The 26,741-nt window shown below is 40.0% G+C and overlaps 3 protein-coding genes across 3 annotated transcripts; all 3 read left to right on the top strand.

The window, feature by feature from the left end:
* Positions 1-518: 518 nt before the first annotated feature.
* Positions 519-13,169, top strand: LOC143892438 (uncharacterized). The gene is made up of 3 exons (XM_077397057.1): positions 519-1,436; positions 11,165-11,420; positions 12,437-13,169. Exons 1-3 carry the CDS (start codon positions 1,134-1,136, stop codon positions 12,829-12,831), a joined length of 954 nt encoding a protein of 317 aa, XP_077253172.1. The 5' UTR covers positions 519-1,133; the 3' UTR covers positions 12,832-13,169.
* An 8,745-nt stretch (positions 13,170-21,914) lies between these two features.
* Positions 21,915-23,427, top strand: LOC143891694 (uncharacterized). Its single transcript, XM_077396237.1, has 5 exons — positions 21,915-22,049; positions 22,128-22,340; positions 22,422-23,075; positions 23,159-23,296; positions 23,374-23,427. The coding sequence occupies exons 1-5, from the start codon at positions 22,038-22,040 to the stop codon at positions 23,425-23,427; spliced, it is 1,071 nt and encodes a 356-aa protein (XP_077252352.1). The 5' UTR covers positions 21,915-22,037.
* An 8-nt stretch (positions 23,428-23,435) lies between these two features.
* On the top strand, positions 23,436-25,691 carry LOC143891693 (uncharacterized). Its single transcript, XM_077396236.1, has 7 exons — positions 23,436-23,471; positions 23,519-24,249; positions 24,327-24,414; positions 24,493-24,576; positions 24,662-24,904; positions 24,989-25,083; positions 25,182-25,691. Exons 1-7 carry the CDS (start codon positions 23,436-23,438, stop codon positions 25,330-25,332), a joined length of 1,428 nt encoding a protein of 475 aa, XP_077252351.1. The 3' UTR covers positions 25,333-25,691.
* Positions 25,692-26,741: the final 1,050 nt, after the last annotated feature.

The following is a 26,741-nucleotide window of genomic DNA, read 5'->3' as shown; positions in this document are numbered from 1 at the left end:
GGAAAAAATTATTCAAGGGTTTTCTCTTTTCTTGTGAAGATACTGAGAAACAAATGAACACATGCAAACTAGTCTTAGCCATAATTTGTCCTCGTTCCCATAATGCATGGGGTGTGAGTTAGAGATGTGGGGTGACATCTCATTTACAAAATTGAGGGATGAAAAACTTAAACAGCATGAACTTACCAAGTGCCTAGAATCACCAAGTTTGAGTGGAACCACCAGTAACAAGATGGATTTGTTAAGGGATGGATTCAGCCTCTAGCTCAATGGTTTGAAGCTTTGTTCTTCAGCCTTAGAGATTAGAGGTTAATCCCAGCTAACCTACCCAAAAAAAAAAAATGGATTTCTGATGACCAACATCATCTATGGACCATATCACCGTACACGTGGCAACTTATCCACCCGTCCAATGGTTGATTTTTCTTCGTGGATATTGTTACCATCTATAATAAATCGGATGAAAGAGGGTTTTTTTTCCTGCTTGTATTATAAAAACCGGCCTCAGTGTCCTTTGCGTACGTTATCTACATTTCCGATACTCTCTCTCTCATCGCATACAAAACAGAGGAAAACTCTCCTCTCGCCCCCATCTCTTTCCAAATCTAAACTATTTATTCATCTCTCTCTTATAAGTATCTCCCTGTAAAATCAGTCTTTCTTTTTATTTCCCGTCTCTCTCTCTCTCTCTCTCTCTATCCCTATTTTTTTTTCTTTGTTTTTCTGTTTTCTTTACTAACCCTAGCTTTCGTGAAACCCTAATCTCTAGATCGAATCTTACAAACTCGATCGTTTTCTCTGCCCGAAAGTATAAATTTCTCGTCCTCATCTAAAAAAACACTAATTCTTTTATTATCCAAAATTATCTTCTTCGGAATCTCTAGCTTCGAGTTCCTGATTTCTAACGAAACCCTAGTTTTCTAGATCTTCAATCTCTCCAAATCCCTAATCTATCTAAAACCTAATCCTTTTCCTGATTTGTGAAAACGTAATCGCTTGCTTTTGATTCTGCTATCTATCTAAAAACGCCCTTATTCTCGAGAATCCGGATTTTTTTTTAATTCCAAAACTGTTGTTTTTAGAAACCCTAGTTTGGAATTTGCAACTGTGGCTTTTCTGAGGTTAAGCTAGAAATGGTGGGAGGGGGAAACAGGAAGGACGATGGGTCCTTGGGGATAAACAACACTAACATTTTTGCAGCGCTTGACAGTCGTCGAAAAAAGAAGAAATCAGAGAAAGAGAAGAACAAGGGATCCTCCAAGAACCAGGCCAAAGAACCCGAGCCCCAGGTGGTGTGGGCCCCAGCACCCCTCAATGTGAAATCTTGGGCTGATGTTGATGATGACGACGACTACTATGCGACAACGGCCCCACCACAATCTGTTTGGGGCACCTCAGATCCCCAGCAGAACAAGGAAAGATCGCCCCCCTTAGAGGTGATCAAATTTTGATGCCTTGCTTGTTTGTTGTTTCAAATATTATCCTTTTAGATATGACTATTCTTTACGAATTCGATATGTTTTCTTTTTCTTAACATGGGGAGGTTGATTTTGCTTTTATTTTTTACCTGCCCTTGATGGATTGATTTAAGAAAGGTTGATACATTTTCATGATATAGGTTGATGGGTATTTTTTTTATGACTTTGCATCTCTTCAGTTGCGTGTTGTCAGTGTGGGCTTTTGAATAAGCTTATTTATGGTATAATAACATGGAGAATATGTTGATAGATTGTCGTTGCTTATTCTAACCTGATATATACATTTTCAAATTTGATTTAATTATGCCTTTCATGACATGTGGTTTAATTGTTAGAGTTTATCATTTGAATGTATGAAATTTAAGGTTTATGACTTGTTAACTTACCAACTTCTCCAAAAGCTTAAGCTGTTGGAGAAAGGCGTTATTTATCTTTTATACTTTAACACTCCCCCGCACGTGTGGCCTACTTGGCTAACACGTGGCACATGTGGTTCCACTTTGGGCCGACCATCGCATGTGGATTTTTGCCATCCGGGAGGTTTGAACCCAGGCATTTGCTCTGATACCATGTTAACTTACCAACTTCTCCAAAAGCTTTTGGAGAAGTTGGTAAGTTAACATGGTAGCTTTTGGAGAAGTTGGTAAGTTAACATGGTATCAGAGCAAATGCCTGGGTTCAAACCTCCCGGATGGCAAAAATCCACATGCAATGGCCGAACCTAAAAGAGGGGCCACATGTGCCATGTGTACGCTAGCCCAAAGAAAGAGGGGCCACACGTGAGGGGGAGTGTTAAAGTATAAAAGATTAATAACGCCTTTCTCCAACAGCTTAAGCTTTTGGAGTAACTGCTTGTTTCACATGACTTATGACTCTTGCAGAAATTATATGGTATAAGGCCTTACAACTATACGGTAGATGTACCACCCTTGATATCTGATCCAACAGCAGGTTCTCAAAAAGTGATCTGCTGATGGATCAAATATCAAGGGTGGTACATCTACCGTATAGTTGTAAGGCCTTACACCATATAAAAATCTCTGACTATTGGGGAAATTATATGGTGTAAGGCCTTCCAACTATACGGTAGATGTACCACCCTTGATATCTAATCCAACATCAGCTTCTCAAAAAGTGATCTGCTGATGGATCGAATATCAAGGGTGGTACCTCTACCGTATAGTTGGAAGGCCTTACACCGTTTAAAATTCTGTGACTTTGAATGATGAAATAGTGTTTTTTCTTTTCTCTCTTCTGCAATTTTATGTTTTTGGTGATTTATTGTTTCTGGTTGGAAGTATATCTTTTCTTCTCTCTCATTTTGCATTGCCATGATGGTCTGTGAGACTACCTATATTGATCATAGTTTTAAAACTTCCCCGCGTCATTGCCTAGTCGCCCGTGTCGACTCCCTTTTACCTTGATCGAGTTCTGGAAACTAACCCACTTCAAATCCCACAAATACATCGACTCCCCCCTAACCACTTTAGATTTTTATAATAAACATGTGAGTCCCGTTTTAAACACCTACAAAATAAAGAAACGAAGTGATATTGTGAGGAATAGACCGTGGTACCCCTCTATACCTTACGGGACTTAAAAAGACACCTAAAGAACACTTTAAAATTTGAATATGGGTCCTTGGATGGTCCTCATCAGAAGTGAAGGTTGTGCACCACACTCACCTTTCACCATCCTTTGGCGTTAGTGGTCCGCTTATTGGGTGCGGGAACCTAGTGCCATACCAATTGTCACATGCCTTCTATATGAGGACTAGGCCTGTTCGGCACTTGAAGTTTTTCTGCAACAAGGCATGTCAGCCAAGCGAGGTTGTGGGGTTTAAAACTACAAAGCACACACAAAGGTAACATAGGCTCACAAGCACACACAAAAGCAAAGGTGTCAGCGGCAATGGAGAGGAAAGAAAATTTTCTTTATTGCTGATCCCAGGTTGACTTTCTGGTAATTTAGGAGCAATATATTGGTTTTAACCATGGTTTTAAATTTCGACCGAAATCTGAAATTTCAAACCAAAATTTCGGATTTCAGTGGGGACCGAAACCGAAATTTCCCGAAATCCCATTTTTCGCTAAATATGGAATTTCGGAAATTTCATTTTTGGGACATTTAAAAATAAAAAAAATTTGTTCCAAAATTTCGGTTTTCCCAGGGACCGAAACCGGTATTTTAAACCATGGTTTTAACACAACAGACCAGTAACATCCATTCCCAAATAAGCAGAAACAAATAATAAATAATCAAATGCGCTAAAAATTTTCAAAGAAATGCTAGGCTTAAGAGTTAAACCATTAAAGAAACTAAATTCATCCAAATCATGTTCCGTACAATAATTCCTTAAGGGTTTGTTCCTATCGACATAAAACAATGTTTTACAGGGGATTAGATTATATGGTATGTTTCAATCAACATAAAGTTACATTTTGGTGCTAAAACTATTTCCAAAAAAAAAACTGATGATTTTACGGAGAAAGTAAGTAAATCTATTCCCTAAAAAAAGTTGGTAATATCTTTTATTGTAAAATGCCCTTTATTCTCTCGTGCTAGTTATATATTTAGGGTTTCTATCGCTCCTTGACTCCTCCCTCCCTCTCCCTCTCTCTCTCTCTCTCTCTCTCTCTCTCTCTCTCTCTCTCTCTCTCTCGTCGTTTGACCTCTTCCCTGTTGATCAACCTTCCATGGCAGTCCAAGGTTAGATTAAAGGCGATGAGTGCAATATTGTTAATGGGAGCAATGTTGTTAGATTTTATGACAAAAGGAGACTAAGAGGGAGGGAGCAGGATGACTAAATTACGGTCGGAGAAAACAAGGTTCGGTGAACAACCATTCAAAGCCGGACCAGAGATCTCAACCAAGGTTTTAAATTTCGGTTTCGGTTTCAGTTGTCCCGAAAATGGAAAATTCGGTTTCGGTGGGAATCTTATAAAATCACAGAAATGTATTGAAACATATGCTACTCAACTCAACAAAGCCTTTGTCCCAAACTAGTTGGGGTCGGCTAAAGGAATCCTTTAGAAAAATTTCATAAAGAAGGTGAAAGTAATCTACCCGGCTCTAATCCTAGTTCTAGTTGGGTTCTTTTACGTGGATCATTTTCTTCCATTCTATCCTATTCAAGGTCATGTTCTCTGTCATGTTCCTAGCTATCAAGTCTTTCCTCACTGTTTCTACCCAAGTTGTTTTCGGTTTGGCCCTACCTCTTTTTTTACTCCATCAATTTGGCACGAGTCGCCTCTTCTCACCGGAGCATCCAAAAGCCTACATTGGATATGTCCAAATCATCTTAAGCGGTGCTCTCTCATCTTCTCCTCAATTGGTGCCACCCCCACTTTTTTACGAATGTCTTCATTTTTAAGTCTATCTAACCTTGTATTGAAACATGCAAATGATGAAATTTTTTAATCTTAAAAAAACATATGTAAATGATGAAATTTTAAGAAGAATCTTTGGGAAATGCTAGAATAAGCACAAATACATACTTAGAAACAATCACATAAGCAACACAACCATCCATAATGGCTTAATCACATCGAACACCTAATGACATGCATTGTCGCATGTCTGACCAGTAAAGTCAATAAAGAAGTATATGTGAAGAAGTATAAGAATGTACAATGATGAGTCTCCCCTCTAAGGACCTCGACTCTATGCCAATACTACATAGAGTTATGAGGTATTATTTGTCTCATGCATGTTTAACATCCCTTGCATAGGGTATGGTTACTTTGCTGTACAGTTCAATGATGTTGCCTACCAAATATCATTCTCTGCATTAATGAAATGCAAAAAATAATATCTTTCCATTTTTGTCGCTCTGACCATTTTGGTCGAATTTTGGCAATTTCGGGGAAATAATGAAGTAGAAGGATATCATGTAGATTTCGTTTTGGTGGGGATGGAAATGGAAACATTTCGGTCATTTCGACGAAATTTAAAATCATGATCTCAACGATTTCACACCCAAGAAGCATCTTTGCCTGGGAAAGAAGTTATATACATGGCTGGCGCAGAGGTGGATTGCAGAAGCTCTGATATCAAATAACGCAGTGGCGGATAGCAAAAGTTCTCATATCAAATGTATGGATGCCGTAGCAGAAGCTTAAGGGTAGGATGAGGTCTTGGGTTAGGTAAATCAAGGGAAAAGAAAGGGAAGCTAAAGAAAAAGGGTGAAAAAGTGCAGTTGGAGTGGTTGAAAGGGCACATGAAACTTTTGGAAAAGGACTAAAAGGTCGTGAAACGAAATGAAATATTCGTTGAATGGAAGGTGGTTGTATCTATAGTTTTAAATTTCGGTCAAAATATTTCGGTTTCGCACAAGATTTCGCCGACCTTTCAACGAAAATTGCCGAAATCACCCGTATTTGCAAAATTTCTAAGATTTCCACCAAAATTGCTTTCAGACATTTCTACTAAAATTTTAAAAATGCTGAAAATTTTAACCTAATTTTACATGATTTCAGCCGAAATTTCCACTGAAACTGAAATTTAAAATCTTCGTTGTATCTGGAATCATATGAGTAATTTTATGGAGGTTATTTATGGTCCAAGGTTCAAAATTTCGGTCGGGTTTCGATCGAGACCGAAATTGAAATTGGTTGAAATCAAAACGTTACAAAATTTCGATCGAAATTTCTTTTTCCCCCAAATTTCGGCAAGGAATATCTCCAAAAAAACTATTTATTATTTATTATTTAATACTATCCCGAAATTACCATAATTTCAACGAAATTTTGTGCGGGATAAAATATTATCTAAATTGATTTCGATAGATTTCGAACGAAATTTCTAGCCAAAATTTCTGTTTCGAAACGCATTCCGAAACCAAAATTTAAAACCTTGGTTATGGTGGAATAGGGTGAATCTTGGTTGGTTTCAAGATGGGTGGTTAAGGTGGTTAAAGAAGGCAAGAAGTGAAGTCAGTTGTTAAAAGTTGGAATTTGGTTGTTAAAAGTTGGAATTAAGAAAGGTGTTTTAAGAATCAAGAATTGGAGAAAGAATTGGTTAAGAAGTGAGAAGGGTTGTTAAAGGGGCGAAGGAAATAGGTTATCAAGATAGGGTGGTGGTTCGGGTAGCTATGGAAGGTAGTTTGGTCGAATAAAACAACGAAGGTGAAGGGTGAAATCGGCTGCAGTTTAAGAGGTTTGGTTGGGTGTTATAATATAGGGAAAGATAGGCTTTAGGGTGAGGTTTGCGGTTGAAATAATCATCATGGGTCTCAGATATTGAGGTAGTGATTTGCACTGAAACAAGCAGGGTTGTGGGTTGTTATAAACGCCTAAACTATAGGAAGTTAAAGGGGCTGGTTGACTGAGTTGTGTGACTGAAGTTGGTGGCTGGAAATCCAGTTTTGGGTATGGAAGGTTTTTTTTTTTGAAAGATGACGAAGATATATTAAGATCATACGAAGAATACATGCATGAGGAGACCAGTAGTCCGCCAAGTATTACAATGTCTGAAGACCTGGATCAATCCAAGTCGTCGAAGAAAACAAAAAAGAACAACTATAAAACCAACGATTGGCCGTACCCAACCGTCCTCCAGATCCACCAAAAAACAGCTCTCAAATCATCAAGAACCAACCACCTTCCAAAATATTCTTCGCTTCTCCATTCATCGGAGATCTAGTCACCCTTGAAAAATTCCAAAAATTTTTGCTAAATCCATTGCGATTTCCACCGAAGATCTTGATAACCATTGAAGCTGGGGGTGTTCATCATTCGGTAATAACCAAACCGAACCGAATTGGTTTGGTCGGCCCGGTTTCGGTTTTTTTTTTTTTGGAAATTCGGTTATTCGGTTTCGGCTATCTCAAAAAAAAAAACCGGTTAACCGAATAAACCGAAATTATGATAAAAACCATTATTTTTTCAAAAAAAATTGCTATATGGGCACTCCGTAGGATGATCAAAACCGTCCATTTGATTGATAACAACTTAATTAGGTTGTGCTCAAAAAATCATTTTGATAGGATGATCCTCGCCCTCCGATCCAAACCGCGATTTTGCTTTTTCCCTCTTTTTCTCCCACTATTCGGTTATTCGGTTATAACCGAATAACGAAAATTTTAATCGGTTCGGTTTCGGTTATCAAAATTTGATAACCAAAATTATTTCGGTTATCAAAATTTGGTCTATTAGGTCCGGTTATCAAAATTTGGTCTATTCGGTTCGGTTATAACCGAACAAACACCCTAAATTGAAGCCACTATTCCTTTAAGGAACTTCTTCACCTATCCTCAAAATGGTCCCCCTCTCAACTGTACACTTGCCTAGTGCCTTTAACCTATCCTCAAAATACCTCCAATCCAAGGCTCCTAAAAACAAACCTTCCAGCATCCTGATGTGTACTTTCCTAAGCCTGGACATCCTACTATCGAACTTCATGATGCCCTCCTTAAGGTGAGCATTTTTGTAAGTCCGACAAAAGTCTTTCCATCTCAGATGCAAAAACCTCCTCGTCGAGATTAATAGCCGGGGCTTCCACGACATTTGGGTCCATTACTTCATATGCTCTTTTCTGTTTAATCATAGCGTCCAGTTTTTTAATTCCTGACTCCTTATCTTCTTCCCATCGTAACCGCCTCTAGGTCTTTTCATCCTCCAAGACCCTTGGATAAGAAGGGGTGCTTATGCATCGGTGAGTGGGTTTCCTTAACATTATGCGACCCAGTTACACTAAAAAATATTTCTGGCCTTCTGTTAGCTACTTTTTTGAAGAGCTTCCACTGTCTCTTCAAGAAGTCTCTAGTGACTTCTCTCGGTGTTGGCACTAATTTAGAAGCCAACTCTTCATTGTAAACCATCGCCTTTACCCTGCTCAATGTATCCTCTATCTCAATTAACTCCTAGTACGCATCCTCTTCCAGCTCGCCACCATAGTACTCGAGGAAGAGGACCGGGGTAAGGCGGTATCGTTCAAGTTTTCCATCTGGTTTTCTCGAGTGTTTTCTTTTCCTCTACTCTTGTTGTTTACAAGGAAATCGAAGAGGCGAGAATTCCTTATTGTGTTATCACCGCCACGAAGGGACCTCTAACCAAGGGACAGGTGTCCATACACATACTCCTCTTTGCGTACAAAAAACTCTTCCTGCCATAAATGTGCATTAATGGCGCCGTATTACTCATTGACATCCATCCCAACTAGAGGAAACTTTTTCGACTTCCCATGATGAAGAAAACTCTCAAGATACTTGAAATAAAAAGTTTTAAAATGCCTTAAATGTTTATCCCAACACGGAAATCCCCGTCCTTCCTTTCTTTAAATAAAAGTGATCATTCCTTCGTGAAATCTGCCTTAAATGCTTATCGACACTGCTAATGGCTGGGTCGATAAATAGCAGATGTACCTTTTCCGAAGCCCTTCTCGATCCCAAGCACCGTCATCCAGGAGCTGGGGGGATCCCAAATAGACTTCATCCACAAGCAACACATACCTTGAGGATTTGAGAAACCGATTCAGAATTCACAAGGGTCGCAGCATCATTTTTCTTTTTATTCTTCATCCCTTCGAAAGGAAATTTATTGGAAGCATCCATAAATTTCATAGGTAATTTTCCTCGGGGGTACCCCTTATGATGGCCGGGCCCTTCCACTTTAGATCTTTGCCTCCATGCAAAGCTAGATTTCAATTTTCGAGGTCTGGGCTTTGACCCAAAAGATACCCCAGAAGAAGATAGCCCAGAAACCCAGATTTAGAGACTCCCAAACATTTCCTTGATTTCGCGAGCCTGTCAACAGGCGTGCAAAGCTAGCACTTGATAAGGACCCTTCAACCTGAAACCTTCCTCAGTGTGATCCGGTACTCTAGGTAAATGACGATCTTGTACAGGTTGAGTGTTTGATGATCCCAAGGCACCTCCATCAGTCACAGGAGGGACCAGAATGGGGGGAGGAAGTTCTTCCTGCATATTTCCTGACACTACAGCTAAGCAGTGAAGTTTGAAATTTGAATTCAAAGGAGCGGGCCCCAGGGGATCAACGGCTCTCCTTCCCTGATTATCCAGAGGCTGTTAAGGAGGCCCCATTTCCATCGCCGATGGCTGCCTTTCCATAATCAGAATTTCCTTCCCTGGGGAAGGTGGTAGCCTCGAACAGTGGTCTGGCTTAGAAGGAGCAGAGTCGGAGCCCAACTATGATTTCTGAACTTCAATTCTGATTGTGAAATGGGTGAGGGAAGGGGGTAACTTCCATCATGGAGTGAGAATTTTGGCAGACACAAAACTCATACATTGGTTATGGCTCCCTTCCATTTTTACCTCCAGAACTTGGCCAAATACATTTCCTAGGGCTTCAACCGTTGAGGGGACCGAGGCATGAAGTGGGATGCCATAGAAGTTAACCCAGAAAGCTTCCGTTCCTTAAACATATTCACAGCTCCAAATGGATAAAGAGTGCAAATTGACTACCCCATACCTCGATATCGTTAGCCAGGGTCTCAACAGCCTCCTCCTCTTAATCAAACTTAAATAAAACTTTGTCCTTTGATAGGATACACGGACAAGGAAGGGAAGGGGTACCCCAAGCTCCTTTAGCCCACATCCAAAGATCATTAAGGGTCCTAGAAGTCTCCTTCCTTCTTCCTATCAAGCAGGCTTTTAGGGTATCCAACCTCGTTTCCACCTCCTTACATGATATAGATAAGAGCGGAGAACCTCCCTCGACCGATGAGAAGATCGTCCCAGAGTCCGGCCAACAGTCATCATCCTTACTAACCAAAGGGGATTTCGAAATGGTGGGGTTTGCAAATTTGCGTTAGGGGTTGAATTACCTTTCTTTCTGTCCAAATGGCACCTTCGACATCTGCCCCGCCATCTGAAATTAAGATAGTCGCAAGATAAACAATCCCAGTCTCCAGGCCTTTGGATTGATTTCCCCTTGTTTCTTGCTTTCCACAAATCCTCCTTTAGAGATGGGGTAACTCTAGATAAGAGAGCTCGTTTGTTCTGCTTACACCATCGACAACAACTCTACTATTTAAAGTTGTAGTAAGCACAAGATAAGCAGAGCCAATCCCCCACCCGCCTTACCATTTCCTCCCCCTCCTCCCCCTCCTATTGGGTATGGAAGGCTTTGGATCGGCTGGACTTCTAGGTGTGAAATCTGGGCAAATTCAAGGATTTTGATGGTTTGGCTGAAGGTTTTCTGGGTTTGTTGACCCAAAAGCAGTCTGCAGGGTATTCTTCTGAACTTGCAGATGGACTTTAAATTGGCTGAAACTTTGTGGCGGATTGTGAAGGTTGAATCAAGAAAGGCTGCTTCAATGAAGGTGCTGCTGGAAACCAGTCGAGCAAAATTTGATGAAGGAACAAAAAGAAAACCAGAAAATTGATTTGTGTTTTACTTCTTCAATTCCAAGAGAAAGATTAGAAGATAGAAAAGGGGGAAATTTCTCCAACCCAACTCATGCAATCAAATTACACATCCAAATGACCCCTTATATATTTATTATGTTCAACTGTTCAAGCTGCTTTATTCGATATTTTTTTCTCTTTATTATGTTGAGTATTTCTGGTTACTGGCAGCTATTGCTTGAGTTAAAACGGAATGCCGAGGAAGGGCCTAATGTCTGCAGAATAGCTTTCTATAAATTACTACCAAATTCAAACGTCGGTTCAAAACTCCTGAAAGTCCATATATTGAATTGAAGTGATACTTCTGTTGCTATGACAGGAAACTGAAAGCGAAGAGGATGGTCTAGATGAGGGTGATGATGATATTGATGAAGAGCATGAGAATGAGCCTGAGGCTGATATACCGACTGAGGCACTGCCAAAGAATCTGCTTCCAGCTTCTTTGGCACCCAAAGATACAGAGAGGCAGCTTTCAAAGAAGGAATTGAAGAAAAAGGAGCTTGCAGAGCTCGACGATCTTTTGACTGAGCTAGGAATCTCCAACAAGGAGACCAATGGTCAAGATGAATCACACGGTAATTTATTACCTACTCATACGGATCTTCTGAATATCTTTTCCGCCATTGTTGTTTTGCTTTTGTTATCTTTCTGTATCTTTTGTGATTTGAGCTCAGTGCAATGGTGAAACTGTGCACATAATTTCCAAGCAACTTGTATATTCCTTCAATTTACCTGATTGTTGAAATAGCTATATCTTTGTCAACCAACGAACTGCCCTTGTATGTCAAAATGAAATTGTTTCCAATTGGCTAGACAATGAGAGGCATTCTTGGCGAAAAGTAAATTGCTACCCAATTTCTACTGTTTATTTTTTGGTAGTGCAGCATGAGAAGTTCCCTATGAGATAAGAATTATTTCCATTTATACTAGAGCCCGCATATGTTGGTCAATTTGTGTGCATGTCATATGCACACCGTCCCCAATTTGAGCACACCTTCGATATGTTTACATATCTGAAGTTTTCAATAAAATGGTGTATCCTGATATTATTCTTGGGGATTTGCTAGCATCCATCGCAGAAGGCATTTCACGGGTGGTCTGTTGCATCTGACAGCAGCCACGGAGGCTCACTTTTCAGCAGATTTTGTCTTCATTCACGAGGTGGCTGCTGTCAGATGCAACAGACCATCCGCAAGCCTTTTGTGACGGACGCTAGCAAATCCCTTTTTATCGTTATATTAAACAAAATGGACTTTCCCATGATTTCCCTATGTTTTGTGATAGTTGTCTCAATAATTTTCTTAGTATTTACGTATCATTCATATTTATCAGTTATTTTTAAATTCCCTTATTTTGTTTTCTTATTCTCTTGCATTACTTCTTTATTTTATTTTATGCAAGAGTTTCTTGGTAATATCCTTAGAAAAAAAAATTCAAAATTTTAAAAATCTCTCGAGGGCGTCAAACTATGTCACTATAATTCCCACAGTTGTCATTCCATCACTTTATTTGGTTTTAAGTCCTCTACGTGTTAAAATTCCTTTGAATGTACATTTTACAAGAGTTTGTGGCACCCTGCATACACCTGCAGCTACTGGAGAAGAGAAGAAATCAGAGGGTCTCAATGGAGATGCAGAAAAGAAGGAGAATCATCCAGTCGTTGCGGAGAGCAAAAGTGCGAAAAAAAAGAAAGCAAAGAAGGAAAAGTCATCCAAGGAGGTTAAAGATCCACAAGACCAGCCAAATGGTTCTGACAATAATGCCCCCGTTGAAGCAGCAGGAGCTGAAACGGCGGAGGAAGACGCATCTGCTATTGATGTGAAAGAGCGGCTAAAGAAAGTGGCTGCCGCGAAGAAAAAGAAATCAAATAAAGAGATGGATGCTGCCGCCAAAGCCGCTGCTATTGAGGCTGCCGCAAGGAGTGCTAAGCTTGCTGCCGCAAAGAAGAAAGAGAAGAACCACTACAACCAACAGCCGGTACGGTAAGGCTGTTTTGGATGAGTGTTCCCCTTGGTTCATTGGTTGAATGCGAAATAAACACTTGGATCGTGATGATGACCTTGATAGTATCACTTGGGATTATTTAGAAAATCTACTTGGAGTCTTCTTGATCTTGCCAATGGCAAGTGTCATGTGAGTTAGGGCATCTTTTTTTCAGATTTTCTGCTTATGCACAATCTCTCATGGATGTTTTCTTCAATTATTGCTTCCTGCGACTGTTGGGTACTTGGATGGATAGTTGTGTCTGTCATCATGGCTATTTTTGTTGTATTGTTGGACCCTTTGAAATATATCTTATATTAAATCAGTTGTCAAGTTAATAATCGTGAGCTTCCGTTGGATATTTGGATTCCTCAGAGCTACCCACTATTTTTATGCCATTCCAAATCCTTGCTGTTTCATTTATCTGATTACATCATAGCCTTTTCAGACTTACAGTGGTTAAAAAAAACCATTGCTTCCCATGTATGCTATCCATAAAACATTTCCAGAGAGGAAAGAAACACAGCAGTTTTTTGTGAGGAGCTTTGTACTGCATTTGTTCTATGACTGCCCTGCTAGAACTATGCTTTCTAATTAGCTAAATTGAAACAATTTATAGAACTTGTTCTTTGAGGCATAGGGATCAGATTGACATGTAGGGTTTTTGGCATTTGGGTGCATCTGTCTGGCCATCATCTTACAACTATGTTGGCTGATCCGAGGCAAATGGAGGGTTTAGATTTCAATATTATTTACTCCTTGCTTTGACTATTTCTGACTTGTATTTTATATTGCTTCACATCAATGAAATAAGAGCTTGCACCCGTGCAGAACACTTCAGTTGAAAGAATTGCATGACATCTAGTTGCCTTGGGAAATTGAGATTGATTCTGTTTTTAATTTTAGCAGCGTCATGATTTTATTGTGAGTTAGAAAAGACCATCAGATAGCCGAAAGGCCTCTACGTTTCTGAGGGATAATTTCATCAGGCTAGGGTGATTTTTGTCTTTATTTAGTTGCATATTGACATTGAGATTACCTCTGTTTTTAATTATAGCAGCTTCATGATTTTACTGGCGCTTACCTTCTTAGAATCTCCAGTTCAGTGGCCTAAACCTCTGAAATCCTACAATGGTAATTAATGCATTCCTCAAATTATGCTATTAGAGGCACATAGCATAATGCTGGAATGCGGATGGGTGTTGAGGCATGGTTTTAAATTTCGACCGAAATCCGAAATTATTTCGGTTTCGCTGGAGACCGACACAGAAATCGATAAAAACCGAAACGGTATTTTATTTCAGCTGAAATTTTAGTTTTTCTGAAATTTGACCTAAAAAATCTGTTTTTTTTTTAATATTAATTTAATATTTCACCGAAATTTTGGTAATCTCGGCTGAAATTTAATATTGAACAAAATATTGGTTTCGGGTTTCGTACCAGATTTCGATTGAAATTTTGAAATTTCAGCGTCCGAGACTGAAATTTTAAACCTTGTTAAGACTTAAGAGGCACACAGCATGGTTGTTTTGTATACATAATAGGGCCCATATTGACAACCGTTGTGAGCCGCCCCTCATGTTTGGTTGAGTTTCTCTCTTTCGGAATCCAAACTGGCTTTTTTAACAGTCAAGTAGAGTGAAACTGAGAGATGAGTGCCCTTACTAAAACCAGAGGATGTGGATGCCTCCTCACATGGAAACGACATATACCTGATTATATCAGTCTCCCCCCCCCCTCTCTTCCAAAATAAATAAATAAATAAAACAATAAAATCGTTCTAGCTTTTCTTGTTTCTAGGAAGAGAAGCAAATACCTAATTAGAATTGGTTTTTCTAGTGGTTTTAATGAAGTTTTTGGGCTCCCTTCACTTCTTGTTTCCGTGGAAAATTTTTTCATGGTGGCCAAACATGGCCCAAGTGTTGCTTCCATTAGCAACCGAAGCTGCTTCATCCTACAAAATACATTAATAGGGTTTGGAAAGTTTTTTCCATGGACATTGTGGGAGAAGGGGAAAGTAGCGTGGGAGACAGAGAGAACTAGAGAGCATGAGTGAGGCGTGGGAAATGGCTGAAAAATAAGAAAAAGAAAACTACACTGAATAAGATTTATTTTTCCTTATTTTGTCGCCACTTTGCGTCATCTCCTCACACATGCCCTGTCAATTCTCGTCGCCCTCTCCCGCACTTCCTAACCGTCTCTCAAACACTTTGTTAAGCTAATATTCTAAAAAAAAATCATGTGCGCCAAACATGGCCTGTGCCTTGAAAAATAACTAAAATAGGAAATTGAGGATTTTTTGGCCATTTGTCTTCGATGCTATCATCAAGGTTTTAAATTTCGGTTTCGGTACCGATTTCGGACGTGAAATCCGAAATTTAGGGCCGAAATCTCGTAATAATTAAAAAAGATTATTTAATTAATTTCAAAATTTTGGACGAAATTTTGTAACATTTTTTTTTTTAATTTCTTGAAATTTCAGCCGAAATTCTCAAAATTCCTAAATTTCGGCCAAAATTTTGTATTTCGCGAAATTCCGGATTTCGGCAAATTTTGGTTTCGGTCTCCACCGAAATCCAAAATTTCGGTCGGATTTCGGCCGAAATTTCAAACCATGGCTATCATTACTGATGAGCAGCTAGTTTCTTGTAAGAGTATATTAATTCTATTATTTCGTTCAAATAAAGGGTATAAACAATGGTGACAAGCAAGTTTAAAATTTCGGTTTCAGCATGAATTTCGGTACTAACCGAAATCTCTATCTAACTCCTGAAATTTCGGCTGAAATTCTATAAAGAAATAAAAAAAAAAATTTATTTTAACTAAAATTTCGCCTGTTTTGAAACGTTTTGGTTTCAGTCTTGACCAAAATCCAGAATTTCGGTCGAAATTTAAGACCTTGGTGACGAGTACTGACATTACAGATGTATTTTCGGTGTCAAAAATCCCCTTTTTATATTCCTATGCCTATGTGATGTTTCTCTTCTTATGTGTGCTTCCTTTCTGTTTTCGAGAAATCAGGTATTTATTTAGTAAAAAGTTCAACCCGAATTCCCAAAAAACCACCAAAGTTTCTAGCATGGCCATCTTTGTGCGATTGCAGGATCTTCGTCATGCCGACCCTTGTTCCAGTGCGGGCATCTTTGTGTGATCACGGGATCCATGTCTTTCTTTACCTTATTCCAACCGATGTCTAATAATCTTAATCACTGTATTAGTGTCAGGATTAGACTTAGTCAATTTGAACAGGGTAGATCCGTTCACTTTTTTCATGGAAATTTTCTATAAGGATTCATCAGCCGACCCTATCTAGTATGAGACAAAGGCTTAGTTGAGTTGAGTTGAGTACTGAATTAGTTGCCTTGTTCGTTTGGGATTATGACAACCGATTGCCACCCCCAATCCGATTATTGAACACAAAATTGCATTAATTTTGGGTCTCATAATTTCGGTTTGTGGGGTGATAATAAGCCCGGGGGGGGGGGGGGGGGGGGGGGGGCAATTGTCCCCCTAAAATTCAGGATTTTTCTGTTTTCCATATAGATGTGTTTCACATCTCTCTCTCTCTCTCTCTCTCTCAATTCGTTGAGCAACCAAACACCTAAAAAAATATGGATAAGAGTCCTTAGCTAAGTAATTGTTATGAGATTCTATATGGTGTGTGCACCAAAAGTCTAGTGACTTTCAAAAAGTATTGAGGGCCCACTTCATAGGATGACCCAAACCATTCATTTGTTGGGCCACAATGTAAATATGCCTCACCGCGAAAATCATCTCAATAGGACGATCTTAACCCTCAGATCTACAATGGGATTGACTGTTACAGAATCCTCTATGGATCGGAGGGTTAAGATCATCCTATCGAAATGATTTATGTGGTGCAGCCTATATACGTTGTGGCCCTACAAATGAACTGTTTGGATCATCCTATGAAGTGGGCCCCATGGTATTTTTTGTACACGTACACAACATATAAAATCCCGGTTAAATCCCTAACATTCTTGGGCCATGCTATGCATGGGTGTAAAGTAGTAGACCCCACCCATTAAAAGATGAGTGGTAAATTGTAATGTTCCTTTTTAGGAACATTGATCAAGTGCTGTGGACCGGGTAGATGTGTAAAGATCGGGTTGTGTTGGGCCCTTTTTGTGTATTTGAGCATCTTTCGTGCAGTTGGATCATATTGAAGTGGCCCACTTGTGGGGACATTGGAGTGGGAATCTCTCTCTAGGATGTGGGCCCACGGCCACCCATATGTTTTGGGGTAGGTGTAATTAGGCTATAAGTAACAAATGGTGAAGATGAGAGTATTATGCAAATTTTCTACTATGTTTCTTTGATAACCAAAAACACCATTTGCAACCGGTGCAGTGAGCGTCATCTACTTCTCAAGTGAGCAAAGTGTTGTGAGCATCCTCGTCTCCAAACACTACCCAATCATTCTCCCCATCATCTCCACCGTTCCCTTCATATCCCCCTCCACCTTATTTGTTTGTATCAGTCCAATTGCTACTAAGAATGACAGATGATCAGTGCAGTCCCAATGTATGTTATTTCATGTATTTTGATGTGAAACTGTGTAATATCAATCATGGAATGTGCTGATATTATGTGACCATTAAATCAACGTGACATTGTCCATGTATTTTGTAATTTTCCAAGCAACATTAAGTTTAATGGATATGGGAATCAAATTCAACAGTGGTTTTCTCATCTATGCTTTGGGTCTTTGAATTTATGCAATCATGCCCATGTGAAGAAGAAAGGAACCAACCTAAGGTGGCCAACATACCCCTCTCCATTCCAACTGTGAAAAGGGCCATTACATAAATAGTGAGTCCCACTGCATCAAAATATGAGATGTAAATTGTCGGCTCAGCTTATGCATGGGTTAGGGGGAGATGGTGGGCCCACCTATCAAAACATGAAGGATAGTAGTGGACCCGACATGCTATAACAACCATTGTCTGCCCCTTTTGGAACAAATTCCTAGCTCGGCCCACTTGCCACAATCTCAAACGAACCTTGCCGTTGCGTGGTAATCATTTTGAGAGTAATCATTTTCAAACAAACAACAAGGTATAATTAGGTGAAATCAGATTTAATTTAAAACATACAAGAACTTTTCTATTGCACGGGATGATTTAAAGTTTAAAACACGGCATAAAGATTTTGATTTTTTTTATAAAAGATTTTTTTCAATTATTTTGGCCCTATTTGGTTTGCAAAAAAACATTTCTTGTAGAAATAAAATTTACCAAATATTTTTTTAGGGTGATGGTATTTTCACCCCTGCATTACTTGCACGCTCCCTTCATAACGTGATTTGATAAAAAGTTGCCCACTTTTCACGTCAAATCAAGTTATATGGGGAGCGTGCATGTAATGTAGGGGGGATGAAACCATCATCTCCCTTGTTTTTGTTTCCACGATTTGGAGAGAAATGATATGGTTATGGCTTATTTAGTGTGATATCATCATAAATTGAAGGCCTCTCTAAATAAAACTTGTACTCTTAACTTAACTGTTGATTTACATATTCTATGTGCAATCAAACAATGGAAAATCTAGAAAAAGTATCTTTTGCAGAAAATTCTTCCAATTCAAACAGACTATTGAGAAGAAAAAAAAGGTTCATGTGAGCCCATCATAAAGGTAATAGAGCTTTAGTCTTCTCCTAATGGGGGGGACCCCCCCTCATATTCCTTAACTAGGAAAGAAAAAAACTCGTGGGAACAGCAAGGAAGCATCCCCCTCTTTCTTCCCATGCTTCCCAAACCTCATTGTGTGGCCCTAGCTGGTCTTTTCTGCCCCTTTACATTTTCCCTGACTTTTTTGTAGTTTTGAATGGCAACATCTTTCTTGACTTTGGTCCCTAAGTTCACTGAATCTTTCATGCCCTACAATATCAATTAGCTGCATCTACAAGGGTTCCACCTTACATCTCTAGCTCAATTGATTACGACTTTGTTCTTCAACCTTGAGATCAGAGGTTCAATCTTACCTTACCTAACCAAAAAATTATAAGGTGGGAAACACCCATATCGACTAATGGTGGAAGGCATTTTCTATTAATAAGGTGGTAAAAAATTATCAAGATTAGATGATCCTCACATCTAACAGCCGTTGGATTAAGATCAAGATTATATGATTTCAAAACGAAAAATTATACGAGAACCGGGTGTATAACTGAATTGGATCTCGATAATTACATTATGATGGTTGGACAAGAGAAATCAGAGAACTTAACTGCTCACTTGGTCTCTCTACCATTTTAATTTTCAAAATTAATGAAGCATTCTTGCTCTCTAGGCTATGTGACAGGCAGAGATTTGATAGGTTTCCCGCTCCCCCGTGGCATCACCCTTTCGAAAATGCCCCATATTGTCATATTTTTAGATTAGATCATATCTGGATGATTTGTTAAAACACACTTAAGGCGGACCAGAATATCTTAAGAAACATGAAATTAATTAGAATCTAAGGTGATATTTTCCATTACAATAGTTTTGAATTAGGAAAATAAGCTCAGAAGGAATGAAAGAAAGTGGGATGTCTAAGCCTTTGCTAGGGCGATTGGCCGTGGAAAGGAAATCAGCTACTCTGTTTGCTTCACTCCAAGTGCGGGAGACTTTGTATGAAACAATCCAAACACATATTTCCAAACCTCAAATCCAAATCTAAATCCAAATTCAAGGCCAATCAAAACAGGCCCTTCACCAATTTTTGCCTATTGAGAAGCCTGGGACTTATGATTGGTCATTTGGGCAGAATGAGGTGTCCAAAGAACTGAATTGGATGAACCAATCCACGAACGAAATCGCACTTCAAGCCCATTTTAGCTCAATTTCACTACCTCGATCAGGAACCAACTAACCATGATCAAAACTCCGAGATGCTACGGGCCTTCACCAAAATGACCTTTCGAGGACCACCAAGAACATGTGCTCGTTGGAAGATTCAAATCCGAGGACAGATTTTCACCAACAAGAGGAGGAGGATGCAACCCGGATCATAGAGCACGGATTCGAGAAGAGGCGGGCCCATCTACAACAGGATTACGTAACCTGATCTTATAGATAGGCCGCACGATTTGTTATAGGATTGACAATTGGATCAATCGGGTAGGGCATGAGCACGCCAACAAAGAAGCATAGACACACAACGGCCGAGAATGTAGAACCGTGTCCTATGTTGCTTCGCCATCGCCAGAAACCGCTTTCTAAAGCTGGTTTTCCGGCAACCTTGCCGGCGAGAATGGGAGAAGAAAGAGAGAGAGGTTGCCATGGAGATTTTAGTAAGTTGAAGAGTAGAGATGCGTTTATGAAGGGTTCCTAAGGTGGTTAAATAGGCCTAAGGTAGTTGGACACTGTGGTGGTCCACTCGACAACGATTGTTTTGTAATGTTTCTAACTTTTGTTGCGGTGGAGAAATTACCCCTCGTTTTGTCTTCGCACACCCATTATTTTAGGCTCAATAATAAACACTTTAGACAAAGAGGAAAGATATGGTGTATAAAGAGAAGGAAAAATTGTCAACTGGTGACAGAAAAATAGGAAAATAGTGAATGGGTGACACCCTTTTGAAAGTTGGTGAACGGAGGTCGAAATACGTTTTCTGACATGCCCTTTTACGTAAATACCCTTAAGAACGAAAAACCCATTGTACAGAGGGTTTTTTTTTTAACTGTAGAGAGGCTTTTTGTCTCTTCGTTTTTAACTGTAGAGAGGGTTTTTTTTTTTTACTTTTACTCCACCTGAAACCCATCTTCTCCGGCGTGAAGTGTGACCGGCGTGAAGATCTCTCATTTTTCTCTGGAGTGGTGCGGTTTCCTGCATTATTCCGAACCTCTCTCCTCCGTTATCAAGTTTATTCCGGCGAGGGGTTGATTTTTCTCCGGCGAGGGCTTCATTTTTCCGGCGAGGGGTTGATTTTTCTCCGGCGAGGGCTTCATTTTTCCGGCGAGGGCTTCATTTTTCTGACGAGAGATCCATTTTTTCCGGCGTGGGCTTCATTTTTCCCCCATCCCCATCGTGCAGGTATGTTAGGGTGTCGTATTTCATATTTTTTTACATTTTTTTTTCGTTCTATTAAGTTACCTTTGTGCTTTGTGGTGTAACATTATCAGTATTTGGAAGTCTTTACATGTTTAGGGTTAAAAAAAAAATTTTGTTCCCTATTTTGTTTGATTTTGACTGTGGAGAACCCCCTTTTGATAATCTTTCATTCTCGGTGTTGAGAATCCCCTTTTGAGATTCATAATATCCCTTTTTCAGTGTTGAGAACCCATTTCCAGTGTTGGTACCCCCCTTTTCCAGTGTTGAGATGCTTTATATCCAGTGTTGGGACCCCCTTTTGAGGTTCATAATCCCTCAATTTAAGTGTTGAGGACCCCCTCCAGGTAGATTGATAATCCCCTCATTTCCAGTGTTAGTAACCCTCTCTAGGATGTTGATAATCCCCCATTGCCAGTGTTGAGAACCCCCTCTAGGTAGTTCATAATGTCCCATTTGCGTGTTGGGAACCCCTTTGCAGGCTGATAATCCCCCACTTTCAGTGTTGAGAATCCTTTCTAGGTACATTGATAATCCCCCTTCTCCACTATTAAAAACCCCCTATTGAGGTTGATAATCCCTCATCTCCAGTGTTGAAAACCCCTGAAGGGAGGTTGATAATCCCTATTGCCAGTGTTGGGAACCCCCTGTTGAGGTTGATAATCCCCATTCTCGTGTGTTGAGAACCCCCTGTGGTTGATAATCCCCCTTCTCTTCTGTTGAGAACCCCCTGTTGAGGTTGATAATCCTCATTGTCCAGTGTTGAGAACCCCCTCCTGAGGTTGATAATCCCCCTTCTCCAGTGTTGAAAACCCCCTCAAGGGAGGTTGATAATCCCCATTTCCTGTGTTGAGAACCCCCTGTTGAGGTTGATAATCCCCTACTCCAGTGTTAAAACTCTCTATTGAGGTTGATAATCCCCCTTCTCTAGCGTTGAAAACCCCCTCAGGGAGTTTATAATACCCATTTTCAGATTGTTGCCAATCCTCTTTTAAATCATTGTTCATATAGTAATTTTTGGTATGGTTTGTACACTTGAGAATCACATATTTGAGTTGCGAACTCCATTTTAAGAAACATGAACTTACATTACAATTAATTATGTTCTTTTTTGTGACAGTTATATAGTTGGATTGGGAGAAGGCAAAGTCTACAATGAAGACGCGTGTAAGTGTAGTCCTTTTTGTTCTCGTTTTAGATTGTTACTCAATAGAATGCTCTTTTATTCTCTAATTGTGTTAATAGGCAAATGAGAGCCGGAGTCGAAAGTGTAATAGAAAGCCCGGAATGGGTTTAAAGAATGAGGAGATTAAAATGAAAGGTGGTAAGGGGAAAATAAAATTGAAGGGTGGGAAGGCAAAAATGAAAAATAGAGGCGAGAAGAAGAAAGTTGAAGTGAAAGGTCAGAAGATGAAAAGCAACGTGAAAGGTCAGAAGAGTGAAGTGAAGGCGAAACATGTAAGTGTATTTGATTTTTACAGTTTTAATCTAAGTTACTTGATAAAAGTTGAAGCTCTGATTATGTATGTTGTTTTACAGGATCCATATGTCCCTGCACGATGTTCTCCATCGTGCTTTATTAAGGAGATGCGGAGTACACAGTTCCGACAGTCCCACTATGATGCTATAGGCAAGACCCCTTTCAAGGACTTCATCCGCCTAGAACAGAATCCACTAGAAGAGGCTGTCATGCATAAGCCTCTAATTAGAGCACTACACAGTAAGTGGGATCCGGCGACGAAGACATTCATGCTAGGAGGTATCGCAGTTCCATTTAGGGCTAGAGATGTTGCATTGGCTTTAGGCCTTCCCCTTAGAGGGAAAAAAATTAATTTGGCGAGGGTTCCGTGGACGGACAAGAGTAAACCCACTCCTTTACTGCCTGGGTGGCCATTTCGTAGAGGATCTGTTCTGGCATCTGACCTTTCTGTGCAAATCAAGGCCTTAGTTGGTCTAGAGGACCAACCCTCCATAGAGACTTGTGTGAAATATGTCATGCTACACCTATTCGCTACTGTGTTATTCACTCAGGCTGCACATCGGGCCGACCAGCTGTTTTGGCCCTATATCGATGATTTAGAGAAGATGTGCGACTATAACTGGGGGGAAGCAGTATACAATTGGTTACTCGAGTATTTAAACGCATCCGTCGCAGGGGGAAAATATCTTGGAGGTTGCTCCCTCACATTGCAGGTATCATGGCCTCTGCAATAGTTTGCCTTTTTATTTATCTTCCTATTAATAAAATATTAACAAAGTCTGTCTTGTGTGTGCAGGTGTGGCTTTTCGAGCACACGAAGTTGTGGATACCTAAAAATCCAGATGCCTGTCCACGTATTCTGAAGTGGAAGTCGAAAGGAAATGAAGCGAATAAGTACTATATGATTGAGCAGGGGAAGATAGAGAAATCTGAGGTGAGACCCTATCTACTAGATACCATTTTAGATAGTCTGTAATATTTTCTGATCTAACAACTTTCTCAAATCGTTAGGTAGTGGTGACATTGACGCCACGAGAGGACGAACTGCAGTACATTCCTGAGTAGGTATCGCAATGGACCTCTTTTTATATTATGTTTTATTTAACCTGGTAATGTTTACAAATTTTGTGTGTTGTATCCCTTATTTGTATATTAGGAAGCCGAGGAAGAAGGAATCATTGGGCAGGGAGAACCATTAGGGCAGTCACCTACTGTCCCAGCATTGATCGGCACACCTGCGTTTGAAGGAAGGGATACTGTAGTTGACGAGGGTGGTCAGGAGGGTGCTGAGGAGGCCAGTGAGGATAGGAGGATAAAAAGAGAGTGGGAGAAGATAGGAGAGGCATGGGACAATATAAAAAAAAAGAGGGGACAGAATGAAGAGGAGAAGGAGAGGTTAAGAAGAGTCAGGGTGGAGATGGAGGCGGAGAAAGAGAATTTACGAATACAGATTGCAGCTGAGAGGGAAATTATACAGAAGGAGTGGGAAGCGATGAGAAGACAGGAGGGAGACAAAGCTGAAATGGAGAAGGAAGAATTGAGAAAAGATGGGGAAAAAAGAAGAGAGGAGGAAGATATGGAGGTCATAAATGTGATGAGTCAGGCTGAAGATGTTGGCTTCGTAAATGAAGCAGTTGTAACAGGAGCGTCAGATGTTGTTAACATTCTCGATAGCCCTGAGGGTAAAGCGAAGAGGAAGAGGACGGAAAAATTAGGGAGCATTGAGAGGAGAGTGAAAAATCAGAGAAGGGATAGGAAAGCAAGCTACGCCAAGAGTAGCCCCTATACAGTACCCCCAGTGACAAAGAAAAAAAGTGAGAGGGCAACGAAGAAAGTAACACGGAGGCGAACTGATCTCATTGAGAAGTTGAAAAAACAAGACCAAAGGCAAGTACACTTGTTTTCAATTAACCATTATTCAAAGTTAGATACTTGCTTCCTCTAACCTTTGTATATTTTTGCAGTCGTATTCTCATGACCGTTGACGGGGTAAAAGTCTTGGCCGAGGATCTCGAAACGTTGTGGAACCTTAAAGGAGTCCTCAGTGGCCAAGTAAGTGTCATTTTTTAAATTAAGTGTTGTCTTCAGTACCCATTGTTGAGGTAATTAAGAAATTTTTTTGAGTTGTAGGTGTTGGATGTATATGGGAAGTATTTGTGCGCCTCCAGCAATGCCTTGACTGGACGGATTGTATATATTCCTTCGTCAGTACATGTAAGAGGCTTTTTTGTAGCTATACATGTTACTTTACAACTTATCCATGATTTAGTGTTCCCACAAAATTCATTTCATTGTACAGGGATATAAGACTTCAGGGCGTGATTTAATGGATGACAAACATAAGTTGGAGTCCGATCGGTTGGCGAACGAGCTATTGCATCGTACAGTTGACCATATCCCGTCAGAAGATATTGGGATGATTTTAATCCCATGCTGTCAAGACTTTCATTGGGCTCTTGTGCTTGTTGATATGGTGAATAAAAAGATGGTCGAGTTCAACTCAATGGAAGGGGACTCATTTCAGGAGCGAGCATCTCCCACTGTAAGTAAATTAACATCTTCCGTAACATTTAAAGTTACTTCCATATGTATGACACTCAATATTCCTTCGTTGTCTTAAATTCAGGTAGCATTAATGAAGGAATATTTGAAGGGCCGGGGTTGCAACATCGATGACTTTCCATATTCACAGATGGATGGCTTCCGAAAGCAGAACAATGGGTGGGTTCAAACTTAAAACTTTTGAATTTTTGTTAGTATTCCTATCTCATTCGTAGTTAGCTTAAAAGTAACTCTATTCAATGCATGCTTTTATACAGGGTTGATTGCGGCGCTTTTGTCCTAAAAGCGATTGAGCATCTCTACCATGGTCAACCACTGAACTTTGGGCCGACAGACATTCCTGAATTTCGGCTACAACTCTGTGAGAGATTTTTACGAGGAGAGTTTGGGGACTGCACACTTATATAGGAACACCTTCTAATGTTGATGGATGTTTATTTTTTCTGATGATCAAACTTTATTTTTTAATGGAGATTGGCAGGGGATTTGTTAAATGGCAAGGGAAGTTGGCAGGGGGTCTGTGTTTTTCTTTGTGAATGGGTGGAGAGGTTGTAAATTGAAATAGGTTTAATGGAAGTGTGTTTGTGTTTGTGAATAGGTGGAGAACTTGGTTGGTGAAACAGGGAATTGTGAACTTGTTTATGAATGTGGATAAGTTGTAAATGTAAGCAGGTTTTATGGAAGTGTATTTGTGTTTGTGTTTCAATTTCAATGTTGGAACTTGTAAATTTAAACAGGTTTTAGACATGTGTGTTTCTGTTTCTGAATGAGTAGGGAAGTTATAAATTAAAACATAATATGATGTGTGTTTGTGTTTGTGAACAGAATATTAAGTGTGTTTGTGTTTGTGTTTATACAGGTTTTAGACATTTTCAATTCCAGCAGCTTTACTCGGCTGGAAAAATGGTTGCTGACCCATTTTCTGGGTTGGTAACCCACATTCCAAGGTTAATAACCCAAATTTTTCTGGGTTGGTAACCTTAAGTTCCAAGTCCAGCAGCTTCACTCGGCTGGAAAAAGGTTGGTGACCCAGTTTCTGGGTTGATAACCCACATTCGAAGGTTGATAACCCAAAAAAAGGGAGGTTGGTAACCTTAAGTTCCAAGTCCAGCAGCTTCACTCGGCTGGAAAAAGGTTAATAACCCACATTCCAAGGTTGATAACCCACATTCGAAGGTTGATAACCCAAAAAAAGGGAGGTTGGTAACCTTAAGAACCAAGTCCAGCAGCTTCAGTCTGCTGGAAAAAAGGTTGGTGACCCATTTTCTGGGTTGATAACCCACATTCGAAGGTTGATAACCCAAAAAAGGGAGGTTGGTAACCTTCAGTTCCAAGTCCAGCAGCTTCAGTCTGCTGGAAAAAAGGTTGGTCACCCTCTTTCTGGGTTGATAACCCACATTCGAAGGTTGATAACCCAAAAATAGGGAGGTTGGTAACCTTCAGTTCCAAGTCCAGCAGCTTCAGTCTGCTGGAAAAAAGGTTGGTCACCCTCTTTCTGGGTTGATAACCCACATTCGAAGGTTGATAACCCAAAAATAGGGAGGTTGGTAACCTTAAGTTCCAAGTCCAGCAGCTTCACTCGGCTGGAAAAAGGTTAATAACCCACATTCCAAGGTTGATAACCCAAAAAAGAGAGGTTGGTAACCTTAAGTTCCAAGTCCAGCAGCTTTACTCGGCTGAAAAAATGGTTGGTGACCCTCTTTCTGGGTTGATAACCCACATTCGAAGGTTGATAACCCAGAAAAGGGAGGTTGGTAACCCTAAGTTCCAAGTCCAGCAGCTTCACTCGGCTGGAAAAATGGTTGGTGACCCTTTTT

Source organism: Tasmannia lanceolata, unplaced genomic scaffold (assembly GCF_043159265.1).
Source record: "Tasmannia lanceolata isolate RefF3 unplaced genomic scaffold, GAP_Taslan_0.1 ptg000015l, whole genome shotgun sequence".
Lineage (NCBI taxonomy): Eukaryota > Viridiplantae > Streptophyta > Magnoliopsida > Canellales > Winteraceae > Tasmannia > Tasmannia lanceolata.
This window is presented reverse-complemented; position numbering and strand designations above follow the sequence as displayed.